Here is a 26,731-nt window from a genome sequence, read left to right on the forward strand (position 1 = left end):
CTCATTATTCACTTTATGTTGTACAGAACACACATGCTAACCACTTTCCCAAAATGATCCAGCTACAGATGCACACTGAAAAAGTATTGCTACTACATTAGAATGATTGTTTAGTTTATATACAGATGTTAAAAAGTGCAGTGTAACGAGTACCTTCTTCACATTGTGCTTCCTTTAAAATGAAGTGTAGGTATGGATATTGCTGTTATGCTTGAGCCCCATTTGTCTGTTGAGTAATCTGTAAAATTCAAAACATGAGGATGAGAGTAAATTCATGTAGACAGCGCGAAATCACAACAACAGTCGCCTCAAGACACGTTATATTGTAAGGTTGACCCTACAATAACACATAACAGTGGCACTGTCAAGAAATGTATAGTTTATTTTTATTCTACAAATGCATCCATTTGAAATAAAATAATCTGGATTTTTATTAACTATATATAAATGTTTTTGTAACACTGAGTGGTATTAGCACTGGCAGACAATACTAGAGCTGTGTTGCTGATAGAACGTTCCCATGCTACATTCACATCACATTACTTTTTTATTCTCATTTTTCTAGTTACAAAAACATGACATGACCACTAGGAAGTCTTTAATTGTATAGCTTTTCTATAAGTCACACAACACGACTGCAATGCTAAATATGTTAAGTGCTTCAGCCAGCATTGTGACATGACACAAACAAAACAGCGACAAATGCAAGTAAAAACCAACATTAAATGTCTTGGTGCAGTTTTGCCATGGTCATCAAAGACCATGAGTACTGGAAAGTGGACAGGGAGGAATCAAGGAGGACATTCATGTGAAAAGGGAAAGACCATCTCTGAATCGAGGAGGCGGCCTAAGGGTACATCTGTCACTAAGGAGCTTGGAAAGAAAAGCATCTGGACTTTGTCTTAAGAAAGTTAAATAAGTCCAGATGCTTTTCTTTCAAAGCTCATTAGACTACGATGACCTGAGAACCTTCTCAGACATCTTTTACCATCTCACAATGCTGTGATTGCAGATATTCCCCAACTCTCTGTGAATGGGACTCATGGTTTTCAATCAGTGGTTGTTGATCAATGGTCATGACAATTTGTACATCAATGATCAAGAAACTGACCTCACAGCCCATTGTTCCTTCAGTGGGCTGGTTTCAGTCATTATGCAGATGTACTGTTTATAAGATTGGGGAAACCTGCAGTCAGCTGAGACTGAAGAAGTCACTCGGATGAGTCAGGAAACGTTTCTCCCACTAAAAAAAATGCTACGTCCAGATGGGCAGAATCGACTATCCTTACCTCGATGACTGAACATGCATCAAGACATGTTCATCTGGGTCTTTAACTTACAATATAAAGCGCCTTGAGGCAACTCTCAGTTGGTGCTATATAAATAAAACTGTATTGAGTAGATAAATGTGATCTTTTAGAACCACACACACCTCATACCCAGAGGCTAAGTTATCAGATTCTTCCTTTGTTGTTGTTATTTGTATGTTCATCATTTACATCTGTTGCAGTTCTTACTGGAAGAGTATATGCCATAAAGCCAATTTATTGTTTATGAACACCCTTTTAATGTTTGAGTCCACTCATCAGAATATCACTGGTGATTTACAGACCTGACAACCTGGTTTGATAGTAGCTGATAGGCTTATTATAAAACATAATCTGAGTCATCTTAAACAGGCTCAACCTATCAGAAAATAATTATCAGAAACATCACCTCAGCTGCCACAATACAGACAAACCAGAGCATTGTACATTCACTTGTATATCACAATCTTATCCAGTAGTTAGTTTTGTTGCTGGAGTAATTAAAATAAAACTACTTTAGGTCAAACAATATTGCTGCAGAATCATCACACTTCATATCACTGGCATGGCAAAAAAAGTTCCTTGATATAGTCAAACTTTCTTTTAATCAGTGATCCAAACACTTAGGAAGAGCACACGTCACTTCTTTACCTCTTTACCTTTGGGATATTGAGAAAAACGTCAATTTGTTTGGTAAACTATTCTGGCTGCATATTCAATAACATCCTATCCATCCATTTTCTAATGCTTATCCAATTTAGAGCCTATCCCATATATGTTGAGAAGCGGGGTAGACCCTCAACAGGTCGCCAGTCTATCGCAGGGCTAACACACAGAGACAGACAACTACGCACACTCACCTGTGGCCAAATTAGAAGTGGCAGTTATCTAACAGCATGATTCTCACTCTCCATACTTGGCACTAGTTAACTTGTAAGGTGGCAAAGCTGGCTGGTCAAGCTGTTCAGGAATTACCATTTCCTGTTCAGAAGCCTCTAGAGGAGCCCAGCAAAGGTTTTCTTTGCTTTGTCACTGAATTTGTGCCTAAATGTAATATTTTCATTCTTGGTGATTTTAATATCCATGATTGTTCCCCTTCTGCTCACCAGCTCATGCGTAGGTCATATGAGCCGAGACACATGATTCGGTTCTTTTACTTGTCAAATCTGTGTGTATATTCAATGCTGAGGATGCTACTTTCTCACCACGTGCAATCAATTTTTAAATCAATGTTAAAAATCAAGTAAGAGTCACGACGATGCTGCACTCTCTGGCCTAATCAAATTGAACACTGTTGATCAGTTGGCTTCACCCATTTGCAGAATATGTGCTGAACTGTCAAGCTCCATCTCTACATTCTTTTAACGCTGTCTGCACTGCTGTCCTTTGAGGTCATACTGCCTTAAATTAAGGGCACTCAGTGCAGGAGAGCTCAAAGAGTCTTATGAAATTTTAACAAACATCAGGAGGCTATCAAGGCCTCAATAACACAAACACTTTCTGACTTGATTTATACTCAGTCAAATACAGCACAGTCCTCTCCAGTATAATGAATTCAGCTCTTAACCCTTCACTGGTGTATTTACTCACTCTGGGCATGTTTCACTTCCTGCCCTAACCAACACTGTTGACAGCTTAAAGCCTACTACATGTCTCATCTGTTCATCTTTTTCTTGTAAGTAGAAAATCAGTTTTGAGAATTATACATACTTGGTTTTTGTTCACCCAACTGAAGACATTCCTCTTCCCATCAGCTTTCTCAGCTTCAGACTAGTTCCAGTTTATTGTCTCATTTTTGCCAGTCCATTTCTACTTTCATATTTTAATATGATCATTTCTACATTATTACTTATCCCTGTGTCAGGCTGGGGTCCAGGGTGTACTCCAACTCCCCCCAATTGTTCTTAAATTATTTGTATTGTTTATTGACATCCTACTTCCTGTGCAGCACTTGGATTAGATTAGAAGCCTGGAACCACCTTCTGTAACGCGACACACAAAGAGCTTCCACTGCACCACTGTGATGCTCATATTCAGTAATATTAAATAACAATTTATATAATACTAACATATATTATAATAACATCTTTGCCAATGACCTGCTACTGAAGTTACAGATATTAGCACTGAGGTTTTATTTGTAACTTTTGTATGTGCACATGTGCCTCCATCACTGGCTCTAGTAAATTTCTCCATCCACCCTCTTTGGTCCAGAGTACTGTAAAACTTGGTACACCTAACGTGTGTTCTCCAGTTAACTTTACCTGCCCTCTTACCCTTTCCTTTTGCTATCTTTATGAAATGTCTACAATATTGCTAGTCATGATACATGACTGCCTGAGACTGGATACATTGTGGCTATTCATTTAGTCGTTACCTTTGAGCCCTATATGTATACTCATTGCATCATCTGATTCATAAATGTGCAGCAGAACATGCTGCAAATATACCCGAGGCTGTGCTGATAAGACTCTTAGGCAGTCTCATTACTACTCAAAGGAAAACCTAAATAAATGAGCTTAGATGATGTCTGAATTGTGCAGTGTAAAGACAATGTTTCTTCTTTTTAACAAAGGAGCAAATCAAACGCGTAACTCAAATAATCCTATAATCTGTTGCATGCCACACATGCACACACGGGGACTAAAAAGGGCCCTTAATTTTTACAGAACAGGTGACAAGAAGCCAGTTCAATACTTTGCAATGTCTGTGCAGTAAAATATCTGTCATTTAAGTATGCCACTGAATAAGCTCGATAAATCCATACAGCTGATGGGATCCCCTGTTGCTGCAAGATGCTGGTTTAGCTGGTGTCACTGAGGATGGTCAGTATGGAGCTGGCCTGTGAGGCAAGTTTACTGCTGCTATGATCTGTGAGTTTACTGATGCTTTCCTTCATATTCACAGAGTTCAACTCCTCCTTCATGACACCTAGAGCACACAAGAATAGAAAGAAAAGAGAAAACCAAGAGATTGATTGAAATAGAGATCAAACTATGCAGATGCGCTGTACAGTATTCTCTGATCATCACTGGGTGTACAGTGTATTTTGTGTTCTTTAGAGCTTGGTTTGATGACCCTACACACCTGAGTCATTCTAAATCAGGAAAATCTGTGAAACGCTCAAACCTGGCTCCCCAAGAATCAGCGATTTTTCTACAACAATGCTGCCATTCTACGAAAATTGTTACAGGCCTCTGAAATACCTGAGGATGGATGAAAATTTCTGCTTTTTAAATCATCTTTATTTTTTCCACCATTTCTGTTCCCTTAAAACCTCTTAAGTACACGAGGTAGCCGCACAAACATTTCAGGGCTGAAAAACACATTTAGGCTCTGCAACCAAAACAACTTTACACAAAATCAGTTGCACCAAATTTTGCATTAAATGTCAATGTAAACACACTACTACTACTGGAAATTCAGAAAACCTAATATCTAATATAATCATTTTTAATTGCCCAAAATTTGGAGCCTTCGTGTCCTGTTACTATTAACATCGCTAGCTGAAACACAAAACTGAGTGACACTTGTGATGTTGTCATGGTCCCTGGGTCTTACATGCAGGGGTTGAAGGTTTTGTCTTCATGAGGATTCTTTATGCTTTATTCTTGTTATTTAAGTCTTCTCTTAAGTTAATCATGACTTTAGGTTTATAATATATACTTTATATATATACTTTCTCTTTGTGTTATTTGTCTTCAGCTATATTTCTTCTCAGGTTACACTTCCCTCTTGGACACTGACTGTCTCAGTCAGTAACGCAAGTAATGTGTTACTGTAATCCGATTACTTTTTAAAGTAACGAGTAAAGTAAGGGATTACTATTGAAAAAAATCTATTAGATTACTGTTACTTTCCTGTAAGCACGCTGCGTTACTAAACCGTGTTTTGTTTGCGAGAGTGTCTCATGACGATGACGTACGAGCGTGCGACGTCCGTGGCAGCAACAGACGTGTGCAGATCAACAATGGATAATATGCAGTGTGTGAGAGAGTACGAACATGCAGCGTTTAAAGCGTGGAAGTACTCACATTACTTTAGGTTTGATTCTGTAAAAAGTGACAAAAACATTAGTGTCCGTTGTACACTCTGCGTGGGGAGAAAACTTCTTTCTACAGCAAAAAATTAAACTTCTAATCTGAGCGAGCAGCGAGCACGCCACCACGGGAATGTGACATTCACAGAGAAACCCCCGGATCGTCCCACTGACATGACCACTGTGGGCAAACCTCCACCTGCCCCACTCCTGCTAAACAGGTGACAATAGATTTAAGAGTGACAGGACTCAGAGCTGCTGAGTCTTTGATTTTATTTATTTTCTGCTGTTTTACTTGCATCTATTTGAAAGAGTGTAAACACAAAACATTGTTTTACTTAATATGCTGGAATATGCAGAAAATAGGTTTAAATGTTAAACACACAAGTCAGAGACTGCTGCATACAATTAATTGTCCATAAAATTAAAAGATTAAAACTAATAAAACAAGTTTTAAAAAGAGACTTTTTCATTTGATTACATTTTATATGATGGATTATTATAAAAAATAGAATTGGGCTGAAAGGTCTGTTGCTTTATTACCTATCCAGGTTGGTATCATGTTTTTAAAAAGTAATTAATTAATAGGGTAACTAATTACTTTTGAAAAGAAGTAATCAGTAAAGTAACGGGATTATGTTCTTGGAGAAGTAATCAGTAATTAGTAATTAATTACTATTGTCAAGTAACTTGACCAACACTGCTCCTGAGCTCTTTACTTCCCTGCTTTCAGGCGTCTTCTTTGTTTTTCTTTGGGTCTCTGTATTTCATACTTCCTGTAACCTGCCTGATTTAATCTTTGTGACGCTGAGCTGTAAGCTGATAGGTGCACATGAGTCATTTACTTTCAGCTACGTTTGCTTGTTGCATATTTGTGGCTCCTCTGACACTGACATCACAGCTTTATCATTCTACATCCGTTGGATAGAATTACTACAATTTCTATGTGTTGCTTTAAAATCAGACACATACTGGAGTTAGCCAGGCTGCAAATGAGACCTAAAGCACTGAACTTGACCTCGACCGCTCCCACAGGATCCTCCAACATCTTCTTCAGCATGGGCAATAGGTCAGCCTCCCGAAATGGATCCTTCATAGACTCTGCATTGTTTACAGACATGCAAAAATAGGTAAACATATATTCTTTAATGTACATCATCTCCATTCAGTATTGACATCATATCTCTTGATTTGTCAAATATCTTGTATTTTGCTAAATTGCAACAGGTCAGTAGGTTAGAGTGGTTAAATCTTGTGTTTTACATTGTAGCACATTAAGTGCTTCTGCAGATTAATTTACATTATGGCCAAAAAGAGTCATTATTGTGTTATTGTTGAAAGTCTGTCACTCTTGCATTGTTTTTCTGTTCTCTTGGCACAATACAAGATTTTATGTATTGCTGATCTGTGGAACCATCACTCTGCTTTAACACTCAGTGGCACCTCTCTCGACTATCTCCCTCTCTCTCTCTCTCTCTAAGGGGGAGCCAGGACGTCAGGTCAGGGGGGAGATATCATCATCCTCACCCTCCAAGGTTGGGCACCAAGCCCCAAGAACAACTATTGCGTTAACATACCCGTTTCCCTCCCAGGCTTCTAGACTTCTGACTGGCCAACATTTCTACACGGTTAGGATCTGGCATGTTCTTGACAGCGTTTGACTTTGTTTTCAGCGTTTACATGTGGACAGAGATGTTTTTTCAAAACTGCATATGTGGACAAGATTTTAAAAAAACCCCAGAAAATCACCATTTTCAAAACTACCCGTGTGTACGTAGCCTTAGATGAGTTTGTTGAGTGTGACTAATAACTTTCTGCACTCTCTTATTTGGTGGCGAATATGATCACTGATCCAGGGGGAAGAATTTGTAACTTGGACTAATCTGAATTTTAACAGTCCGACATGATCCAGAATTGGTGAGCATATATTATTAAACCAATTAATGAAGTCACTGATATCTGAAAAATTAGTTGTTGATGCCATAAGGTCAGAGAGCAGAAAACTGAGCTGCTGAGTGCTCATTAAAGATGCAATGTGTAATAGTTTTTCTCTGGGAAGACAACACTGGATGCAGAGCGGTGTCAAACATTATACATTTGTGATCAGACGTGTACGATGTGTTTATAGATAAGCCAAAACTAAAAACTGTATCCAGCGTGTGGTCACCACATGTTGTACTAAATTAAATGCCTTTGCAATGTTAAGAAATTCTGTGGTAGTGCAGTTAGAGGGATCATGAATATGTAAAGTAAAGTCAGCTACTAAGATGATTTAATCAAAATTAACAATAACACATAAAAGTAGAATTCATTTAAGAAATTACTGCAGGATTTGGGAGGTTGATAGATTACAATATACAACAAACTGTTTAAATAGTTCAGGGCGGTTGAGGAATGATGTGAAATTGTCCACATAAGCAATGTTTTTATTCCTGCAGTACCTCTTGAACCAAATGTGCAGGTTGTCAACAGCTGAAGAGCAGTCAGAGTAAAATCCTTCACACAGGCCCCAGGATAGGAAAAGGTACGGCCACCAAGCATCGCCAACTGTTAAACCACAGAGGTGGGTAGAATTGGCCATGAGGAGGTGGTCGATGATGAGCAGTTCAGGGGCATGACCGCATGTGAGCTCCAAGATGCAGCTGTGGCAGCAGCAGCAGTGGCAACAGTAGTAGTACCCGGCAGAGAAAAACGCCAATGCCTGTGTGGCAGGGCGTGGTCTGTGGCGCCGCTGCGGGGAGGCTGACACACCAGAGCTGCATCAGCTCATCACGCCTCCCCTGCACTGGATCCTGACTGAGTAGTTGTTGTTGTTGCTGCGCATGTGTGGCTGGCAGCTGAAAAGTTGCCAGCCGAGTGCAAAAGAAACAACAACTGAGAATAAAGACCTGTGTTTAAAAGTGTGACAATGTGGTCGGGTCTCCCATGTGTCTGCTACAGCCTGGTTTCTGGAGGAGGGAGATGGCTAGGCGTCTGTGCTGGAGCAAGGCCGCCTGGAAGAGTGTTGAAGTGGCGAGAAAGTCTGGGGGTGACACAGCTGTGGCAGCCAATCCGGTGCTGAGCAGGCCATGAGAAGAAGGAGCATGCTGAGGAGTGAAACTGGACCAGCATCCCTGTTGGGCAGCCATCCCATCTTCATTGTCCAAACGGTCCCCATTATCGTCGGGCTGAGTGAGGGGCATCTCTCCAGTAGCCACACATGCAAAAGCATCATCCTGCTCTGGAGCAGACAGCCCATTAGAACTTAAAAGGTCCCCCACAGAAGAGTTTGGGGCGAAGCCAGACCCAGGAAATCAGCTGAGATGACTGGCTATCCTCCAGAGGTGGTCTAATTGAACCAGGGGACTGTGGCATCACAGTCAGCTGCTGCGACTAACCACTGAGCGGAGGGGCAGCTGCTGATGTTGCCACAACAGGAGATGCGTACGGAAGCTAGGAGCTTCACCTGTGTGTGGCCACAGATGAAAACTCCATGATAAGCTCATTCTTCTTTCTAAGGTCTGGTTTCAGTTCCCGGGTATCCTCTTTTAACTCACTCATAAGTATGGTGGGAGACATGGACCACAGACAGCCATGGCTTGAGGACAGAAAAAAACTGACAGACAAGCTAAAAACAAAGTCAGCCTTGGTAGCAGATGAACCAAGTCAGGAGGCTTCAGGGTGTGTTGATTAGCAGTGGTTGCACCATTAAAGTTGTAAAGGGTGTCAAGCTGAAATTACAGTTTCAACAGCATTAAAGATTTAGTAAATCCAGAAAAAACTTTGGAAGCCAGCAAAATATGGTTTGAAAGACAGAGAAAAACAGCAGAGAGGCACTAATCATAGCAGCATAGGAACAAGCCCTAAACACTAGATCCATAGAGGCTGGGGTCTATCACACCAGGCAAGACCCCAGCTGCAGGCTGTGTAAAGATGCCCCTGAGACAATCCAGCACATAACAGCAGGGTGTAAGATGCTAGCAGGCAGGACATACATGGAACGCCATAACCAAGTGGGCGGCATAGTGTACAGGAACATCTGTGCTGAATGTGGCCTGGAGATCCTCAGGTCAAAGTGGGAGACGCCCCCCGGGGTGGTTTTGAATGAGCAAGCTAAGATACTGTGGCATTTCTAGGTACAGACGGACAAACTGGTGATGGCTGACCAACCAGACTTATTAGTGGCGGAGAGGCAGAGGAAGATGGGTACAGCACATCAGGAAAAGGAACACAGGAAGCTGGAGAAACACCAAGGGCTGACAGAGGAGCTCGAGAAGATGTGGAGGGTGAAGGTAACTGTGGTACCTTCACTCAGGGCAGTGACCCCCTAACTGGGTGAGTGGCTCCAACAAATCCCAGGAATGAGTTCCGAGATCTCTGTCCAAAGGAACCCTCAAGCTCCCAGGACTCTGGTGGAGGACCCGTGTGTGTGTGTGTGTGTGTGTGTGTGTGTGTGTAACATACAACCTGCTGGTTATGGTAAAATATTTTGAAATCCTGGGTGGGTGTACATGGGCTGGTAGTGTTTTGACGTTTTAATTATGAGGCCACTCTGTGTACAACATATCTATGTGAGCCCCATACTACTCTTATTGTTTAATTTCAAACAGCATTTTTTACACTTCACTCACTTCCACAGACACCAAATTAAAACTTGTTGTGAACACTAATAGAGTGCCAGGCTCCTTCTTTGATACACCAAATTCAAATTTAATTTAACAATTTAATTCAATGTCACTTCCAGATGAGACCAAACTAGTGTCTGATATTTTGTATGTTTTTTAACCAAAGCCAGTGTTGGAATGCCCATGTTCCCAAATATATTCCAGAGTAATTGCTCATTCCTAACTGGAGAACACTTCGTAGTAACACTTTGGATCCGTCTCGTGAAGCTTGAGAGCTCTCACTAGAACTACACTCTGAAATGTTTGATAAATTTAGCCAGAGAACTTGAAATTGCTTTACCAATGTCAATGGCACTTGCAATTGCCAGGGCAACCAGGGCTTCATTCTGCATGATGACATGTTCACTTGATGCCATAGAAATAAGATGCCGAATTCCATTGGCTCTGGCTACTTCACGGACAACTTCCTGTAAAAGAGAGAAAATCAGCCAATCAGACTGATAATAAGTGAACATCCGACACAGTGAGTTTGATAACCAACACAAATAAATTAGAATTTAACCAGAGAAACATTCACAGTAGAATAATCTGACTCACTGAGTTCTGACTATGTCTGATGAGAGCAGCCAAGAGGCGACTGGCTTCTCCTCTGACTCCTGCATGATCTTTGGCTTCGCACCACTCCATGATCCGATCGAGGAGGTCAGCATCTCTTCCCAGCACTAACGCAGCTTCCTCTGACACACAGTATAGCAGAGGGTAGAAGATGTTTGTTTTGACAACGATTAATAAAGGCTGCCAGCTGTACATGGGGGAAAAAGATGGACAAAAACCCATATACCCTTTTGATGTCCCATGTATTACATTAATCGGAGAGAAGCATGAAATTTTGGTGGGTCTCCTCATATGAAATGCTTACTTTTGATCCTTGCACAACATTTCTGTTGAATTCACATCAGGACTTTGACTTGGCAAGGTTGTATTCTTTTTGCAGACCAGTGCTTTTCCTTTGTTGTTCAGGGTTCTGTTAGTTGACCTTCAAATGTTCTGTCTTGATGGAGGTTTACATACTTCATTTCATATTTTCATTTAATTTCTTTAAACGGGCTTTCTGTTTCAGACGTGTGAAAATCTGGTAATGACTACAGAATGTCTCTCATACAGAAACCCAGAGCACTTATTGTCCCAATACTCCTTCAGACCTTACAGCACACGGACAGGTGTTTTACTGGATCTGCTGAATTCATATATTAGCCCAATATTTTATTTTTGCAGGTTGTGGAAAGTAGTGTGTTTGGTGTTTGTTTGGTATCCAATGGTCAATAAGATGTCTTCTACTAAAGGGAAGAATCTAAGTTATCACTTGTCATCAAAACAATTCTTGTTTACAAACTGAAGCATTTTAAGCATTTTGCTCACCATGTCCGTCCACCATCATACGCAGAGTACCCAGCAGTTTGAACTGAACTGGGGGCATGTCAGAGCGCAGCAGTGTCTTTATTCTGTCAGTTACCCCGTCCTCCAGCATTCGCACTTTGTTGGTGGCTGGAAAACACACATGTCATATTATTGACTTTCTCAGTGTTTCAGTTTTACTTTATCAATTCACTTTGATTTTTAAGGACAAAACACATTCAGGACAATTTCAGTGTATGAAATGTACTTGAACTTATTTATTTTGATTGCTTAGGCAGTGGAAGCCTGTACCAGGAATGGCAAGGTTTCTGAGTGCGCTTAGTCCAGCATGTTGAACAGATACGTCTCCTTCATCTACGTGCTGCTCCAACAATGTCAGGATGTGAGGAACCACCCCGAGGTCCAGCATCTTTACACAGTTACTGTCTGACAGAAAAACAACAGGCACAACGTCCTTAAAACCCAATTACTTACAAACAAACAAACAAACAAACAAACAAACAAACAAACAAACAAACAAACAAACAGACATTAACATCAAGGTCATTTGGGGCTTTTTTTCTCTACTTTGTAAAGCAAGAATTGGTGCACAAATTTTAATTTTGTTATTATTTTCTCCAATTCACACAAAATCTAAATTATACACACAGTCTCAAATATATGATTCATGTAGTAGAATAACTGACTACAATTGCTAGTTTCTCTTTGCCAGCGGAAAAAGGACTTGTTTGACACAACACACTTACCAATACACAAGGTATTGGTAAGTGTGTTGGACCAGAGTGAAGATCTATGAAGAACTGCAGATTTACACAACCTGGGAAGTTCTCTTGGGGCCATTTCTGTATAACTACAGATTTCTGATTCACCAGTTCAAACAACTTATTCTGATATGTCCCCACTTTGCCCGTGTCTGAGACCCAAACTGTCCACAATGATGCAATTTTACATTGTCATGGGCTGAGGGGGTGCTGACCAAGAAAGAAACCCAACCTTGCTCCAAAACCAACAGTCAACCTTGACTGAAAGTTGCTGCTGCCCACATGGATAAGCCAAATACATTCTGGAGAAAAGCTTTATGGTCAGAAGACACAAAGATTGAGCTACTGTGCCAAAATGACAAGAGGCGTGTTTGGAGGAGTAAAGGCGAGCCTTTCAAACTGGATGTGGGACTGAAAAAGACTGAAGTCTATCTTATCTCTCATTACATCTGAGAGTGGGTAAAAAAGTAAGAACTATTTATATTAATGTGGATTTAATACTCAGATTTTTACCTTTATGGTTTCACAAAGGGTTAAAAAGGTGACGCACAAAATTAATATGATTTACTATTTGCAAAAGCACATAAAGATAAACTCTGTTATAGCACTTTGTATCACTGTAAACATAAGAGGCTGGGTGTTAAGACCTTACCCACTCTCAGATGTAATGAGAGGTAAGCTGGGGGGACTTCAATCCCTTCAATCCCACGTTTCTTCACAGTTTGAAAAGCTCGCCTTTACTCCTCCACACATAACTCTTATCATTTCTGCAAACCAGTAGTGTAATTAGCCTTTATACATGTAGTGTTTTGCCCATTTTAATGAAACAGATCCTTGGGCAGTTTTCCAAGCCACTGATTTAAACCTAGTCATATTCCCAAAGCGCTGAGCACTGCTGCAACTGGTATGGCTGGTAGGAGTGGCTCTGCAAAGCTACTCAGGTCTTGCTTTTTTTCCCCCCTGGAGGCCAAAGGCAGTTAGAACTGAGTGAGCCTCCTCACTCATCAGCTTCATCCAAGCTCTGCACTGCCTGCTGGGTAATACTCATTGGATCAGAGACTGAACTTTTTTAAATAGAGCGCTGATCCAGACTTCCCGTAGTGGAGTGCTGCTCCACACATCAACAAAACAAAAGAACACCGTACCAGCAATCCACCATGGTGGTGGCAGCGTTATGGTCTTGGGCTGTTTTGCTGCCAGTGGTAGTAGTACATTGAACAAGCTGGATGGAATAATTAAGAAAGAGGACTACCTCCAATTTCTGTAACTTCACCTCAGATCAGCAGCAAGACAGAAATTTGGACACAACCCAAAGGGACAATGATCCCAAACACATAACAAAACTGGATTTGGAGCGGATAAAGCAGGCTAACATTAAGCTTCTGGAATTTCCAAAGCCCCAACCTCAGACTTGTTGAAAATTTGTGGACTACATTTCAAATCTGAATTCATCCAAGGAAACCAACCAATTTGAGTAAACTATCAATTCTGCCAAGACGATTGGTCAAATATCCATCCAGAATTATGCCAGAAGCATCTGGTTGAGGTACAATATGCAAAGAGATATGAAACCAAATATTAGTGTATAATGTATGTGTATGATTGAGTATTGTAGTTTACTTTGACTCCACGTGGATTAGAAAAAAATCAAAGTAAATTCAAACTTGTACAGCCAATTGTTGTTTTTTTGGGGTGATTAGAGATGTGTGCTGTAAAACAGTGGTCCCCAACCCCCAGGACACGGACCGGAGTTGTCCGGTTTGGAACCGGGCCCCGAGAGTTGAGGCTCGGGTGTGAAATTGATGGTTTTCAGGGTTTTTATCATTTTTATCATTAACTTGGCTTCCCTGGGTCTTTTCCTGTGTGTTATGAATAAATTTTCTTTTATTTGGTACCGGTACTGCTTTTATTTTGTTGTATTTATTCGCAACACCTTAAAGGCCGGTCTGTGAAAATTTTGTTGGACATAAACCGGTCCGTGGCGCAGAAAAGGTTGGGGACCGCTGCTCTACAAGCATTCCAACCCAGAAAAACCTCATCTGATAACACTAAATAACAGTGAACACAAAAAAACTGTATTTTAAAGAAACTACAACTGTTAATGAATGAGTGACTATATTGTGTTACATTCTAATACATAAACTACTAAATATATCCAATTAAACATGAATACTGTATCATTTCAAAACCAGACAGCATGTACACTGCTGAATTCTTTTTAGAAGATCATGAACCAGTTTGATCTGTTTAACTCATCAGATTTTAAAAAAAATGTGTATTTTGTATTTAATGGATAACTTGTAAACTGTCTGGACAGATAGTCTGACAGAACCTTTCTGCTGAGGAAGTAGAAGAAAGTGGGCTTTTGAGATGTTTCATCCAGAAACAAAAATGGGTGAAAACCAAGAAAAAATAAACCTTAAGTTATCTTTAAAAAAAGTTATAACAGTCTGGAGAGCTGTAAAGACTGAACTGTTTCTGGTGATTGTCGAGAACCACAAGAGACTCTCCAGACTCAGTCAAAAAAGACCATGCAGTGTGTCTTTCCGACAAACATCTCACCATTCCTAGCGAAGTTGGCAATGGCAAGTGCTCCCGATAGCTGCAGCTGGGTGTTGGAGCTCTGGAGCCATGACAGAACATCCTGGTACACCAGACCTGATCCTTCACCAAAACACTTCTGCATGGACTCATCTGACACACAAACAGTCTTTTGAAAATGATTTAAAAAGCAACCTAACACAATCACATGATTTAGATTCACATACAGCAGTGACATTACTATTGCTTTATTAGGTAAATAAATCAACACCAGAGATTACATATTAGATTGGTCACAATGCATTCAGTGACAAGTACAGTGCCTTTTTTTTATTACTAATTTTTTTTGTAACTCCAACTCCTAAGACACAATGAACGTACTTACAGTCTGGACAATCAGAGAGAAAAATGGATCTTTCCCTGATAGTTATTAGTCCTCACCACCAGCGATTCAGAAGACGCAGTGCTGTAACCAGTTTTAGCCAAATAATCAGACATATAATTCTACCTTCGTGCTCTTTGAGTGAAACAAATTCCAATTTTGGCACTTCCCGTTTTTGACTATTAAATGAGCTACTAAATACTTGCCCACCCAGTCTCTCCTAAATGCAGCTGTTTCTGAACCAGTCATAGATGTTTCTTGTATAAATGCTGCATCTGTCCAACGTGATTTGAGATAAAGCAAACATTTGTTAAGCTTAACGGAATTATTAGCACCACAGATATGCTATGAAATTACTCTGTCCCTATATTATATATACAGGATAATATATGTTTAGTATCCTTTCTTTTGTGCTTCCATTCTTTAACATACCTCTGATGTTTGCCCAGGAACAAACATTTTTACAACCAACCACAAAACACCAAAATACACACCTCCCCTTGAGCAAACAACCTGTCAAACCCACCACCTAACAACACACACACACACACACGCACACGCGCACACAGACACACACAGCCTCCCCTCAGGTTCAGAGGATTATGATCATTATCCTTCCACATAGAAAAGATACTACTACTGCTACTAACAATAACAACAGCTACAATAACAGCAATAAAAATAAAACAAGCCCACCTGACAAAGGTTAAGAGCACCCAGATAAAAGGGAAAAATATCAGATCAATCATAAACCAAAGCAGAAAGAAATCCCCAAAAAACCTCACATAATATGAACGACCTCACTGTGAGCTGTGAAATAACCTCTCTGTTGATGAAATCCAGTGCTATGTGGTCATCAAACATCATCTTCTAACTACGAGACTGGAGTCATATAATCACAGCATGGCAGGAAGGTCAGTGTGAGCCAAATATTCTTTGTGTGCAACTTTCTCTGTGCTTTAATAACCTCACATCCAGGAAAAATTACATTCTTTTCCCATGCTCCTGCATCTCTGATTTACTCTTACATTTCTCCTTCACTGCCATCATCACTCGTTTGCAGGAATGTCTGGAATATTCTAATGATAGTGTGGCAGGGGTGTGGCTCAAGGGGCAGTGCCAGGGAGAGTGATGGAGCAGGTGGAGATGTGGCTCTAGTGAGGTCTCTTTCCCTTTTCAGTGACCTGAGACGGCAGTGTGGAGTCAGCTGCAAAGACGCCAAACGAAAGAAAATATTTTGTGTCCAATAAAGGAAATGTGGACAGTGTCCTGAGCATCGTGTGGGGTCTGGATCATTCACAGATAGGTCTCAGCTGATGATCATTATCCGGAATAGGCATCGGTGACCTACAGTTAGGTCTATATATGTATATTTGGATACTGACACAAGTTTGTTTTTTCCCTGTTTACCTAAACATATTCTAGCTATAGTTATAAAACGGACATGGGCATATTGTGCAGACTCTCAGCTTTTATTTGAATGTATCCACCTTTAAATTGGATGAATGGTTTAGGAGTTTCAGCTCTTTAACATTTGCCACACTCTGTTTTTAAAGGGACCAAAAATAATGGGACACTCGACTCAAAGCCTATTTCGATGCCATGTGTGGACAATTCCTTTGTTATTTCATTATCAACTAAGCAGATAAAAGGTTTGGAGTTGATTGAGGTGTGGTGCTTGCATTTGGAAGATTTTGCTGTGAACAGACAACATGCAGTTAGAGGAGCTCTCCATGCAGGTGAAACAAGCCTCCTTAAACTGTTAAAGCAGAAAAATACAATACAATATTAGAAATGCCAAAATCTACAGTTTGGTAGAAAGAAATCACAGGTGAACACAACAACGCAACAACACCTGGACGAGCATGGCAGACAACAGTGGTGGATGATCGCAGAATCATTTCCATGGTGAAGAGTCCACAAAGAAACAGAAAATTGAAAGTCGCTGCAGTAAAATCATGGCAGCGCATTCAAAAGGAGGAAACCTGGTGACGTCCATGAGTTCAAGACTTCAGACTGTCACTGCCAGCAAACGGGTTTTAATCAAGTATTAGAAATGAATTTTTTATTTTCAGCTATTTAATTTGTCCAATTACTTTTGAACCCCCGAAATAAAGGGACTGTGGTAGAAAATTATTTTTGTTCAACTGAATTAAAGCTGAAATTCTGCACTTTAACTACATCTGAGTTGTTTTGTTTCATTGTGATAATGTACAGAACAAAATTAAGAAAAAAGTTGTCTCTGTCCAAATACTTTTGGACCTGTATGTACACACTCACCCTCTATCTACACTAAACACCTCTGCTATCAGATTCAACCTGGTCTGTATAGTTTTCCACCTTCTACACGTCACTTCACTCTAATAATCACAGATTAAGACACCACTGGTCTTTCCAGCTGGTCACACCTCTTTGATGTCTTTAGCGGTTAATGCGACGATGTCCCTCTTCCAGTCTCTCATTTCTGTCGGCAATATTCATGTTAACTTAACTTGTGACGTTTTCACCACACAGATGTCCTCCTGCAGTTGTTTAAGCACACTACTGAGTTGAGACATCTGTTGCATCGCTTTTTTCAAAGTTGCTTCAAAGTTCAACAAAAGCATTCGATGCAATACCAGAGGCTGTTAGAACCTTCAGCGTGGTCTCTGTCAGCATGCTTGCATAGCTTATCCCCGGTTTAGCAACGCCACTTTTTGATTTCTTAGATGTCACTGAAATAAAAAGAAACCTCTCAACACTAATGAAAACTATTTACAGACAGTAAGATAAGAGCCAAAGCCAAGAGCTCTGTATTAGGCGAGCGTCTTGGTGAGTGGATCCAAGTGCAGTGCAATTTCAGCACTTTGTCTTCTTCTGTTTGTCATCTGACCACTTTTTCCTTTCAAACCTATGCTAAGACAATGTTGTTGCTATGCATTACTTACCCCCTAAAAGCAGGGACACCATTAGGTTGGAGGCAATCTTGATGCTGCAGAGGTCATGTGGGTCAGACCCTCCCTGCAGACTGCGAATCATCTCGGATAAAGCTTCTGGGACTCCCAACTCTGCAAATTGTAGTTTCAGAGTATCTGATGGCACAGAACAATTCATTTCAGTTCAGTTCAGTTTTACTCATATAGCACCGAATCACAACAACAGTTGCCTCAGGGCGACAACCCAACAAGCTTTACTATTGTCTCCATTAATCATTAACATATGCATGAAAAGCAGAAGAAAACTGTGTTTGGACTTTTTTCGTACAAGTTACTGAGCAGCATATGATTAGAGCACAAACGGGGTAAAAATCTTTGAGTGCTTTTATAATATGAGACACGTTTTCTTAGTTCATCCATCAAAAAATAAATGTCTGACAAGTCAAGGCAATGTATTTCATAATTAGCACATGCCAAGGCTGCTCTCCATCTCCCTCAAGCTTTCTACAACCCAAATTCCAGAAAAGCTGGGGCTCTGTGTAAAAGGTAAACCAAACACAATGAATTTGCAAATGTTGTAGACCCATTTTAATTGACATTAAAACACAGAACACTGATTTAATATTTTACTAGCTCATGAAATGTATTAGCTCATTATGAATTTGATGAAAGCAGCATGTTTCAAATAAGTTGGAAGTGGAGCAACAAAAGGTTTGAAAAGTTTCTCAGGAGTAAAGACGGGCAGAGGTTCACCAAGCGATTAAAAACATGCCCTTACCACTCTCTCCCAGAGAGCCCAGTATTTCCAAAATGACATGTCGGCGTTCAGCATCAGGGGCCTGTTTCAGCTGAAATATCAGTACATCTGCAACATTCAGCTGTGCCAGCGCCTCCCTTGCAGAGTCTGCAATTACATGTGGTCTGTAATCAGCTACAGAATTAGTGACATATCATAATGATAGCAGAACAGCTTATTGCACAGTGAATCGTCTCTCTCTCTATGAGAAGGATTTCCTTTTTTTATTTTTGCAGTATTAGCCCACCTCCCTCTGGCACACTTTGGTTGCTTTAACCTGGATACATTAACTGTGGAAGCTGTAATTAGTCACCCCACTAGATCACAGTAGCTAAAGAGATCTGTGGCTGAGGAGGTAGAGCAGTTCATCAGGTTGAAGTGCTCTTAGCAAGATACTGAACCTTAGATTTCTCCAGGTGTGCCTGCTATATTAATACCAATACATTTATAACGTACAGTTTGGTGAGTAGTTTGAGTGCTTAAGCATGACTAAACTCCAATGCTACACGCTTTCTTCTGCTCTGTTAAAAAGTTTGAAAAGATTACTCTGGCCTGACACGGTTACCACAACGAGTGACAAAGTATTTACTTTGGACAGGTACGGGTACTGTGTCAGCCATTTATTTCTGTCACGTTACTCACAAAAGAAAACCCTCTCTCCTTCATGTTTAGGGTCGCAGGCACATTAATTAAAGGCAATGCTGTAGCTATAAAGAACATGTCTAATCACTAAAGCACTGACAATCAAACTACATCTAATGTACTTAATACAGTGGATACAAATAGTAAATAGTCACCCATGTCTGCCAGGTTACACAAGGCCAGCAGACAGACATTGACCAGTGGATCATTGTCAGGATACTCCCTCATTATGGAAACGAGTCTGGGGATTACACCACTCTGGACTAACTGGTCCTGCTGGTATGCTAGGTAAAAAAGGTAGGAGACAGAGATAAGTGTTAAGGAATAAAGTGAGGGACCTCTAAATATCCATTTTTATCATTTTGTTAAAAAATAGATCTCAGAGCTTTTTGTCAGGATGCTGAAAAGTCCTAAGCATTTAATGGGAGGCAGTTCTGTGGATGGTACATGGACTGGTTCTTCTAAAGTGCTTTATACAACATTACAATATGGATGCAAATGTCTTGTCGTGAAAAGCTGGAGGAGAATGAGAAGACTGGTTGGTTCTGCAATGGGCTGCTACAGCAGCAGATCATATCAGGCTGCACTCCCCCCAGCCACGAACTGAAGCATGTCACGCTGAAGACTGGAAACATGTAACCTGCTGCAAGTCTTTTTTGTTTTGACACAACAACTAGTACACTAAGACAGTGTACAGTCAGGCTTACTTTACACCAGTTAACCATGCTTTGAACGCTCCAGCTCGTCCTGGGTAATGTTGTTGACTGTGTGCCTGCTTTTATGGCGACAGTCTCACATATTTCAAAGCATAAGTTAGCCCCTATATAACATTTCACGCTATATGATATCAGTCCGATTATGGCAGGATCTGGACAGTTTTGGCAGTCAGGAACAAAAAATAGGCATCATACATGACAGTCCTGTTGTCTTGCATAGTGCAATAATGGATGCAAAGCAATGCTGCATCTAGGAAACCTGACACATGTTCTGAAAGCAGCTTGCATGACTGATCTGGGAGCAAGTCGTGCAGTTGCCTAACATGATGTAGTTACCATGACGAAAATATCAGGTAGTTTGAGGCTGGAATTAAGATCTGTCACTCTGTAACCTTCAAAAGAAATCAGACTCGTCATCACACTGAGAACGCCCTGCTGACGGAGCCAGCAGTGTCTCACCAACTCACAGTTGTCAAAGCAGATGCGCCCAATGGCCCTGCCAGAGTTCAGCAGCAGTTCTTGGTTATTGCTGTTCAGATGGGGAACCAACACCTTAACCAGGCCTGCCTCGATGCATGGCTCCCTCACTGCAGCTACAACACATTTAAGGACATTAAACTTTGTAAATGCTGATATTTTTTAAATGCTATGTTGCACATGTTACTCAACAGCTATGAAACAACCTGGTGTTTTAGTCTCATGACACATCACTGGAGCATAAGATGCAACCCCCTTTTTGAAAAGCATCATATTTTCAGCCACTCTGTTTGGAATTTAAGTGTATTTTTTCAGAACAGAAATAATATTAAAAAAAACACTGCAACCTCATACAGATAAAACATCAACCCAGTAATCTGAAAGTGGCACTAAACTAAACCAGTTGGGACGTTTTCTAAAGTGGCTTCATCTGTATAATCCTACACATACTGGCTTTAAGTTGCTTAAAAGTGATAAAATGTTTCCTTATACACTGCAATATATTTTTATTTGATATTTAATAATTATTTTAATTAACAATAAACATAGTACAAGGTCCTTAACATAAATTAAACTGATTTTAAGGACGTTGTAGAATCCTAAAGCTCTGGTCTAGTTCTAAGAGAACATGAAACAAGACAAAATAAGGAAGCTTATACTGTACAAACTGTTTTTTGAAGCACACCCAGTTTTATAGTATTCAAGTGTTCTACCTTCTCGGGCCATCTCTGCCACCACCAAAGCCACCTGGCAGCTCAGACTGCTTTTTCTCTGTAAGGCCTGAGCCAGTATGGGTAGAATCCCACTTTTGGCAACGTCGATAGCAGCATCTTTCTCTGTGAATACACAAGTCAGTTCATTTAGAATGATAAAATTCACTATGTAATATGTGATGTTAGTTGAAAAGTGAAAGTGTGAGGCTTTGATGACTCAAAAAGTTGATTCTGTTCATCTGGATGAAGCGTTTTCAGTGGGATCATCATTCAGGGGACTTCTTCAGTCTCAGCTGACTGCAGGTTTCCAACCTTAGAAACAGGACATTTGCATAATGACCGAAGCTAGCACCACTGACAAACAATGAGCCGTGAGGTCAGTTTCATGATCTTTAATATGCAAATTGTCATGACTCAATAAACACTGATCAATGTCCATGAGTACCATTCACAGACAGTTGGGGAATGGCTGCAGTCACAGCATTGTAAGATGGTGACAGATGTACCCCTGGCCTGACGAGGTAGCTCTTCTGTGTCGTGCCATCCGCTTCGCTAGAGGTTGTTTGGTTTCCCCGATGTATAAATCCTGGCAATCCTCCCGGCACTTAACAGCGTACACTATGTTACTCTGTTTGTGTCGAGGGACCCGATCTTTGGGGTTTACCAATTTTTGGCGTAGCGTGTTTGGAATTTGAAAGCCACAGATACTCAGTGTTTTGTGAAAATGCATCTCAGCTGTTTCAATAGTCCTGACACATAAAGGGTCACTAAAGGTTTTCACTTCCATCTCTTTCTTCAAGTGCCTTCCCAGTTGGATATTTGTCAAAACTGGGATAACCACATTCACTTAGCACTTTCTTGATATTATGTTCTTCTGCTTCCCTGGTTGCTTTGTCTGTGGGGATGGTGTTCGTCTCCTAGTTTGTGCTCCAATGGATGATGAGAGTCAAACCTTAAATACTGATCCGTATGCGTAGGTTTACAGTACTAATTAACTTTTAAATGTCCCCCATTACTGATGGAAATCTCACAGTCTAAGAAGGCTAACCTGCCATTTATCGACCGAGTTAATGTGATCAGTGAACTCAGTGGGTCCTGAAATTTGATTTTCCCCCAGGTGTCATCCACATACCTGGACCAATGACTGGGTGGTGTCCAGGGTTACCAGAGTAAAATGAATTGGTCTCATATGCTCATTGAGCAGCTGGTTCTTTGGCTTCTGTTGCTTAGAGGCCCTTAACTGAAGATCTCATTTGCAGACTTTTAGGAGTAATCCTATTTTGTCTGCATCTGAGGCTGAATCTCAATTCAATTCAATTCAATTCAATTTTATTTATATAGCGCCAAATCACAACAAAAGTCGCCTCAAGGCGCTTTATATTGTACAGTAGATAGCACAATAATAAATACAGAGAAAGCTGGTAGCTGTACTCAACCATCTCTCGTGCTGTTTGCTTGTACTCACGTACTAGCTTTTTAGGCAGTCCTTGTCAAAGTGGGTTAAAATGTCTTCATGCATGAACATTTCTCCACTCTCTCTGAATGGTACTCATGGCGACTGATCAATGTTTATGACAATTTGCATGTTAATGATCATGAAACTGAAATATGGCCCAGTGGTGCTAATTTCAGCCGTTATGCAAATGTACTGTTTATAAGGCTGGAGAAACCTGGAGTCAGCTGAGACTGAAGAAGTCACTTGGATGAGCGAGGAAATGTTTCCCACTGAAAATGCTACTTCCAGATAAACAGAATCAACTTCCTGGGATGTGTGTGTTATATGACTTACTCTTTTCTAGCAGCGCAGCCAGCACTTTATCCAAATGAGGCTTGAGCTCTTCTTCAATCAGCTCTGTACTCACACTAATAGCTTTTAACGCCTCACTTAGAGAGTCTGCCACACACAACGAGAGTTACTTGTTAGCTTTAGTAACAAGGAAGTTAGGTGAGACATGCCATTTTATAGGTAAAACACAACTTGAATAAGATTAAGACTCTAACAATGAAGCAACTAAAAATTTGCTAACAAGATCTGGAAAATCTGTAGCACTGACAAAATAAGGAGCTGGGTTACCTTGTTACCAACACAAAATCGTAGACAGATATTGGTTAGTGGCTACCAAGCACTAAGATCTGTACGCCTAAACTGGCGTTCAGGTTTAAGTGATCCTATGATTCAATTAAATTTAATTTAATTAAATTTCGTTTATACAGCGCCAAATCACAACAACAGTCACCTCAACATGCTTTATATTGTAAGGTCGACCCTACAATAATACATTCAGAGAAAAAAACCCAACAATCATTTGACCCCCTATGAGCAAGCACTTGGGCCACAGTGGGAAGGAAAAACTCCCTTTTAACAGGAAGAAACCTCCGGCAGAACCAGGCTCAGGGAGGGGCGGGGCCATCTGCTGCGACCCGTATATAACAGGACATTTGTTTGTATCTGTTGACAGGCTAAGCTTACAATTTGTTACATTTGGTTTTTATAACCCAAAACATAGCAAGAGGTGTTCATACACACACATAATGTGTAAATAGTGGGTAACACCACATGAAAAATCAAAAAAAGAATAACAACGAATGGCTTCTGGAACCTTAATAATGAAGTTTTTGACTGAAAATTTGTTTTGTTTGAGAAATGTTAGACTGAAATGAAAATGATCGACTTACAGAGAGCTGAATTTAAAGACATGACAAAAACCAAAGTGAAAAAATGGAATTCAATTTTATTCATATAGCACCACAACAACAGTTACCTCAACACGCTTTATATGACAATAATACAAAGAAAACCCCAACAATCAGAAACTCCCAGTTGTTGCACGACTGTGAGGAGAGACATGTTTTAAAACCCCGAAGAAACCTCCGACAGAGCCAGGATCAGGGAGGGGCAGCCATCTGCTGCACCCGGTTGGGGATGAGGGACTCATCCTTCACAACTCAGAATGATATACAGTAGATTATACGGCTCCACAGTGACAGACAGTGAGCAGAGGGTCCACTACAGGATGTCAGGCTCTTAGGCCACACTTATGAAGTCTGTTTCTGATTGTTTGGTCAGAGACATTCACATCCAATGGCCTGCTGGAGGTCATTTTGTAGGACTCTGCCAGTGCTCATCCTTTTCCTTCTTGCACTGCTGATGGCTTAAAATATAAATATATAATAAAATTCAAAAATAGTGAGAAAACAGTCTGGAAAGATACGGAGCTTCTTTATGTCTACCTTGATAAGCAGAAAAGGACATGATGAAAAGCAGAATAATCAACAAAGCAGCAACTGAGAAAAAAAAGTGACTTACAAACTGGCATTAGCTCTTTAGGCTGCAAGACTGCCGAGGTTATTATTCGACAATTAAAAATCCAGAAATCTTGGAAGTTTTTCCTATTTGGTTCTACAAGTGTTGGCAGCACTCTTACAGATATTGTAGCTGATAGGATGCGCCACCACATGCAGAACATATATGAAGAAGCTATTGGAGACCAGAGCTACTACCACTAAAAACCACAAGATCATCTGCAGACATGAAATGGTTCACTAGAGTCCTGCCAATGATGCAACTTCTTCAAGAAATCATCAGCTGAAAGTCTAAGGAGGTTGGAAAGAAAAGCGTCTGGACTTCTTTAAGTTAAGAAGACGGGACTGGAACTCTCCACCATTTGACCTTAGAACTGAAGAAGCTTCTCGGATGAGAGGTGAAACGTCTTCAAGCAACTTAAAGAAGTCCAGACGCTTTTCTGTCCAAGTTCCTTAGACTACGATGACCTGGATGACTGAGAACCTTCACAGACATCAGCTGAAAGGTTAATAAGAACTGGAGACAAATGTTTAATTACATTAAATATCAGGAGTCAAAATCCTCCAAACATGCGAGAATTTTTAGAGTATTTTATAGAGCTTTGTTATTATTTGCCAAATTCCTATAACAAAATTTTATTTCTCCTAATCCTGATTTTGTATAATATATACGACTCACATGATGCTTTTTTTCTCTTTTACCCACCAATAAACAAAGTCTTGGTTAAACTTAGACCTATTTACTTAAACCTTTATACCTATATTAAACTTAAATAAGTATAAAGGAAACAATAGATTTTTCTAGAGCCGTCTAATACTGATGTTTCTGTTCAGTGATGTGGTCGAATAAAGTTTAAACAGTTTACACATGCCAGCAAAGGGCTGTGTAGGTTCTTAAACACATACAGTCCATTTCAGTCAGACGCACACACACACACACACACACAGTGCAGATGGTAATCACGTCGGCTAATCCCTATAAAGTCGATTGAAAATAGCCCGGGTGGAGGGGGCTAGGAAACGGATACACACACTTGTATGTCACGATCTAGCCCTCGTGTCCTTCTGCATGTGTAAAAAGACTTATAGACTCTTCTGTTCTAACTGAGCACGTAAAGCACTTGTTACTAGAAGCCTCATTCATCCAATCACACACACATTCATACAACCACTTTCTTCTATAGCGTTTATCCACACACACTCAGACAAATGAATCGCAGGCAACTCGGCATCTTGCCCAAGGATATTTTGACATGCAGACTGCAGTAGCCAGGGAATCGATCCATCAACCTTTGGATTGGTAGACAACCAGCTGAGCACAGTCAGGGTGGCTGTGGCTCACTGTGTGCATGTGTCTGTGTTAAAGCACAGGCCAACAATTTCCTAGTCAGTCTCACAATGTTATGCCAAGAAGTCCCCAGGGTGCCTATTAAACCTACTTCAGCTACACTACAAATGTGACTGCATGCATAGACACAATAACAGGAACAACTGGGAAGTCTAATCCCATCAGTCCGTACACCACTAAATCCTGTCACTGTGATGCTCATTGTGTTTATTCCACTGTTAGACTACTCGGTACATTTTGGATGGTACTGGTATTATGATGGAATTATTATGATGGCAGTCAGCAATGCCACAGACAGGAGAAGACGCTGCACAGATGATTGTGTGGCTCAGCTGGTAAGTTTATGTTCATCCACTCCTGAACTACACAGTGCTGCAATCTTCCTGGCCGGTGGCACAAACAACTCACTGTTCCTGGTCTGCAGAGTGGCGCAACAACACAGTGCACCACGCCGGCTGCAAGTCGTTTTATATTTTAGACAGAGCAAGAAAGGAGATAAGCATCACACACACATAGAGGATGTAACTACTCACCAGTGTCTGTCATGGCTGCTGGCAGGCTCTCTGCTGGCTGGCTAACTGCCTTCGCCTGCTTGCTAGCACTGTGAGTGTGTGTCTGTGTGTGTCTGTGTGCAGCTAGCAGAGAAGCCGCCCTCCCTTCAGTCAGGTGTATCCCGCTCACTCTGCCTGCTTCCTTGTCCTTGCTCTTACCCCACTAATCCTATTACCTAACTCTCCTTTTCGTTTTCCTCGCTCCACTCTGCCCTTCTCT

At 40.7% G+C, this 26,731-nt stretch overlaps 1 protein-coding gene across 3 annotated transcripts; it reads right to left on the reverse strand.

The window, feature by feature from the left end:
* Nucleotides 1-1,163: 1,163 nt before the first annotated feature.
* On the reverse strand, nucleotides 1,164-26,731 carry si:dkey-191g9.5 (rap1 GTPase-GDP dissociation stimulator 1). 3 transcript variants are annotated; one of them, XM_039621407.1, is made up of 14 exons: nucleotides 26,494-26,731; nucleotides 23,099-23,203; nucleotides 21,310-21,432; nucleotides 20,587-20,712; nucleotides 19,559-19,687; nucleotides 18,744-18,869; nucleotides 17,978-18,121; nucleotides 14,690-14,821; nucleotides 11,658-11,792; nucleotides 11,370-11,495; nucleotides 10,548-10,687; nucleotides 10,291-10,417; nucleotides 6,360-6,447; nucleotides 1,164-4,238 (listed from the first exon to the last, which is right to left on the reverse strand). In XM_039621407.1, the coding sequence occupies exons 1-14, from the start codon at nucleotides 26,504-26,506 to the stop codon at nucleotides 4,187-4,189; spliced, it is 1,566 nt and encodes a 521-aa protein (XP_039477341.1). In that variant the 5' UTR covers nucleotides 26,507-26,731; the 3' UTR covers nucleotides 1,164-4,186. The 3 variants fall into 3 exon arrangements, with proteins under 3 accessions (XP_039477341.1, XP_031597943.2, XP_039477342.1); XM_031742083.2 differs by having other exon boundaries at nucleotides 6,319-6,447; XM_039621408.1 differs by lacking the exon at nucleotides 14,690-14,821 and having other exon boundaries at nucleotides 6,319-6,447.

Source organism: Oreochromis aureus, linkage group 13 (assembly GCF_013358895.1).
Source record: "Oreochromis aureus strain Israel breed Guangdong linkage group 13, ZZ_aureus, whole genome shotgun sequence".
NCBI classification, from domain to species: Eukaryota; Metazoa; Chordata; class Actinopteri; order Cichliformes; family Cichlidae; genus Oreochromis; species Oreochromis aureus.

Excerpts from the sequence above, each read along its gene's own strand:
- si:dkey-191g9.5 (XM_031742083.2), bottom strand. Across the intron at positions 11,496-11,657 it reads CAGAAACCTTGCCATTCCTG|CCACCAACAAAGTGCGAATG; the intron begins GTACAGGCTTCC and ends TGTGTTTTCCAG. Across the intron at positions 10,418-10,547 it reads TCAGACATAGTCAGAACTCA|GAAGTTGTCCGTGAAGTAGC; the intron begins GTGAGTCAGATT and ends TCTCTTTTACAG.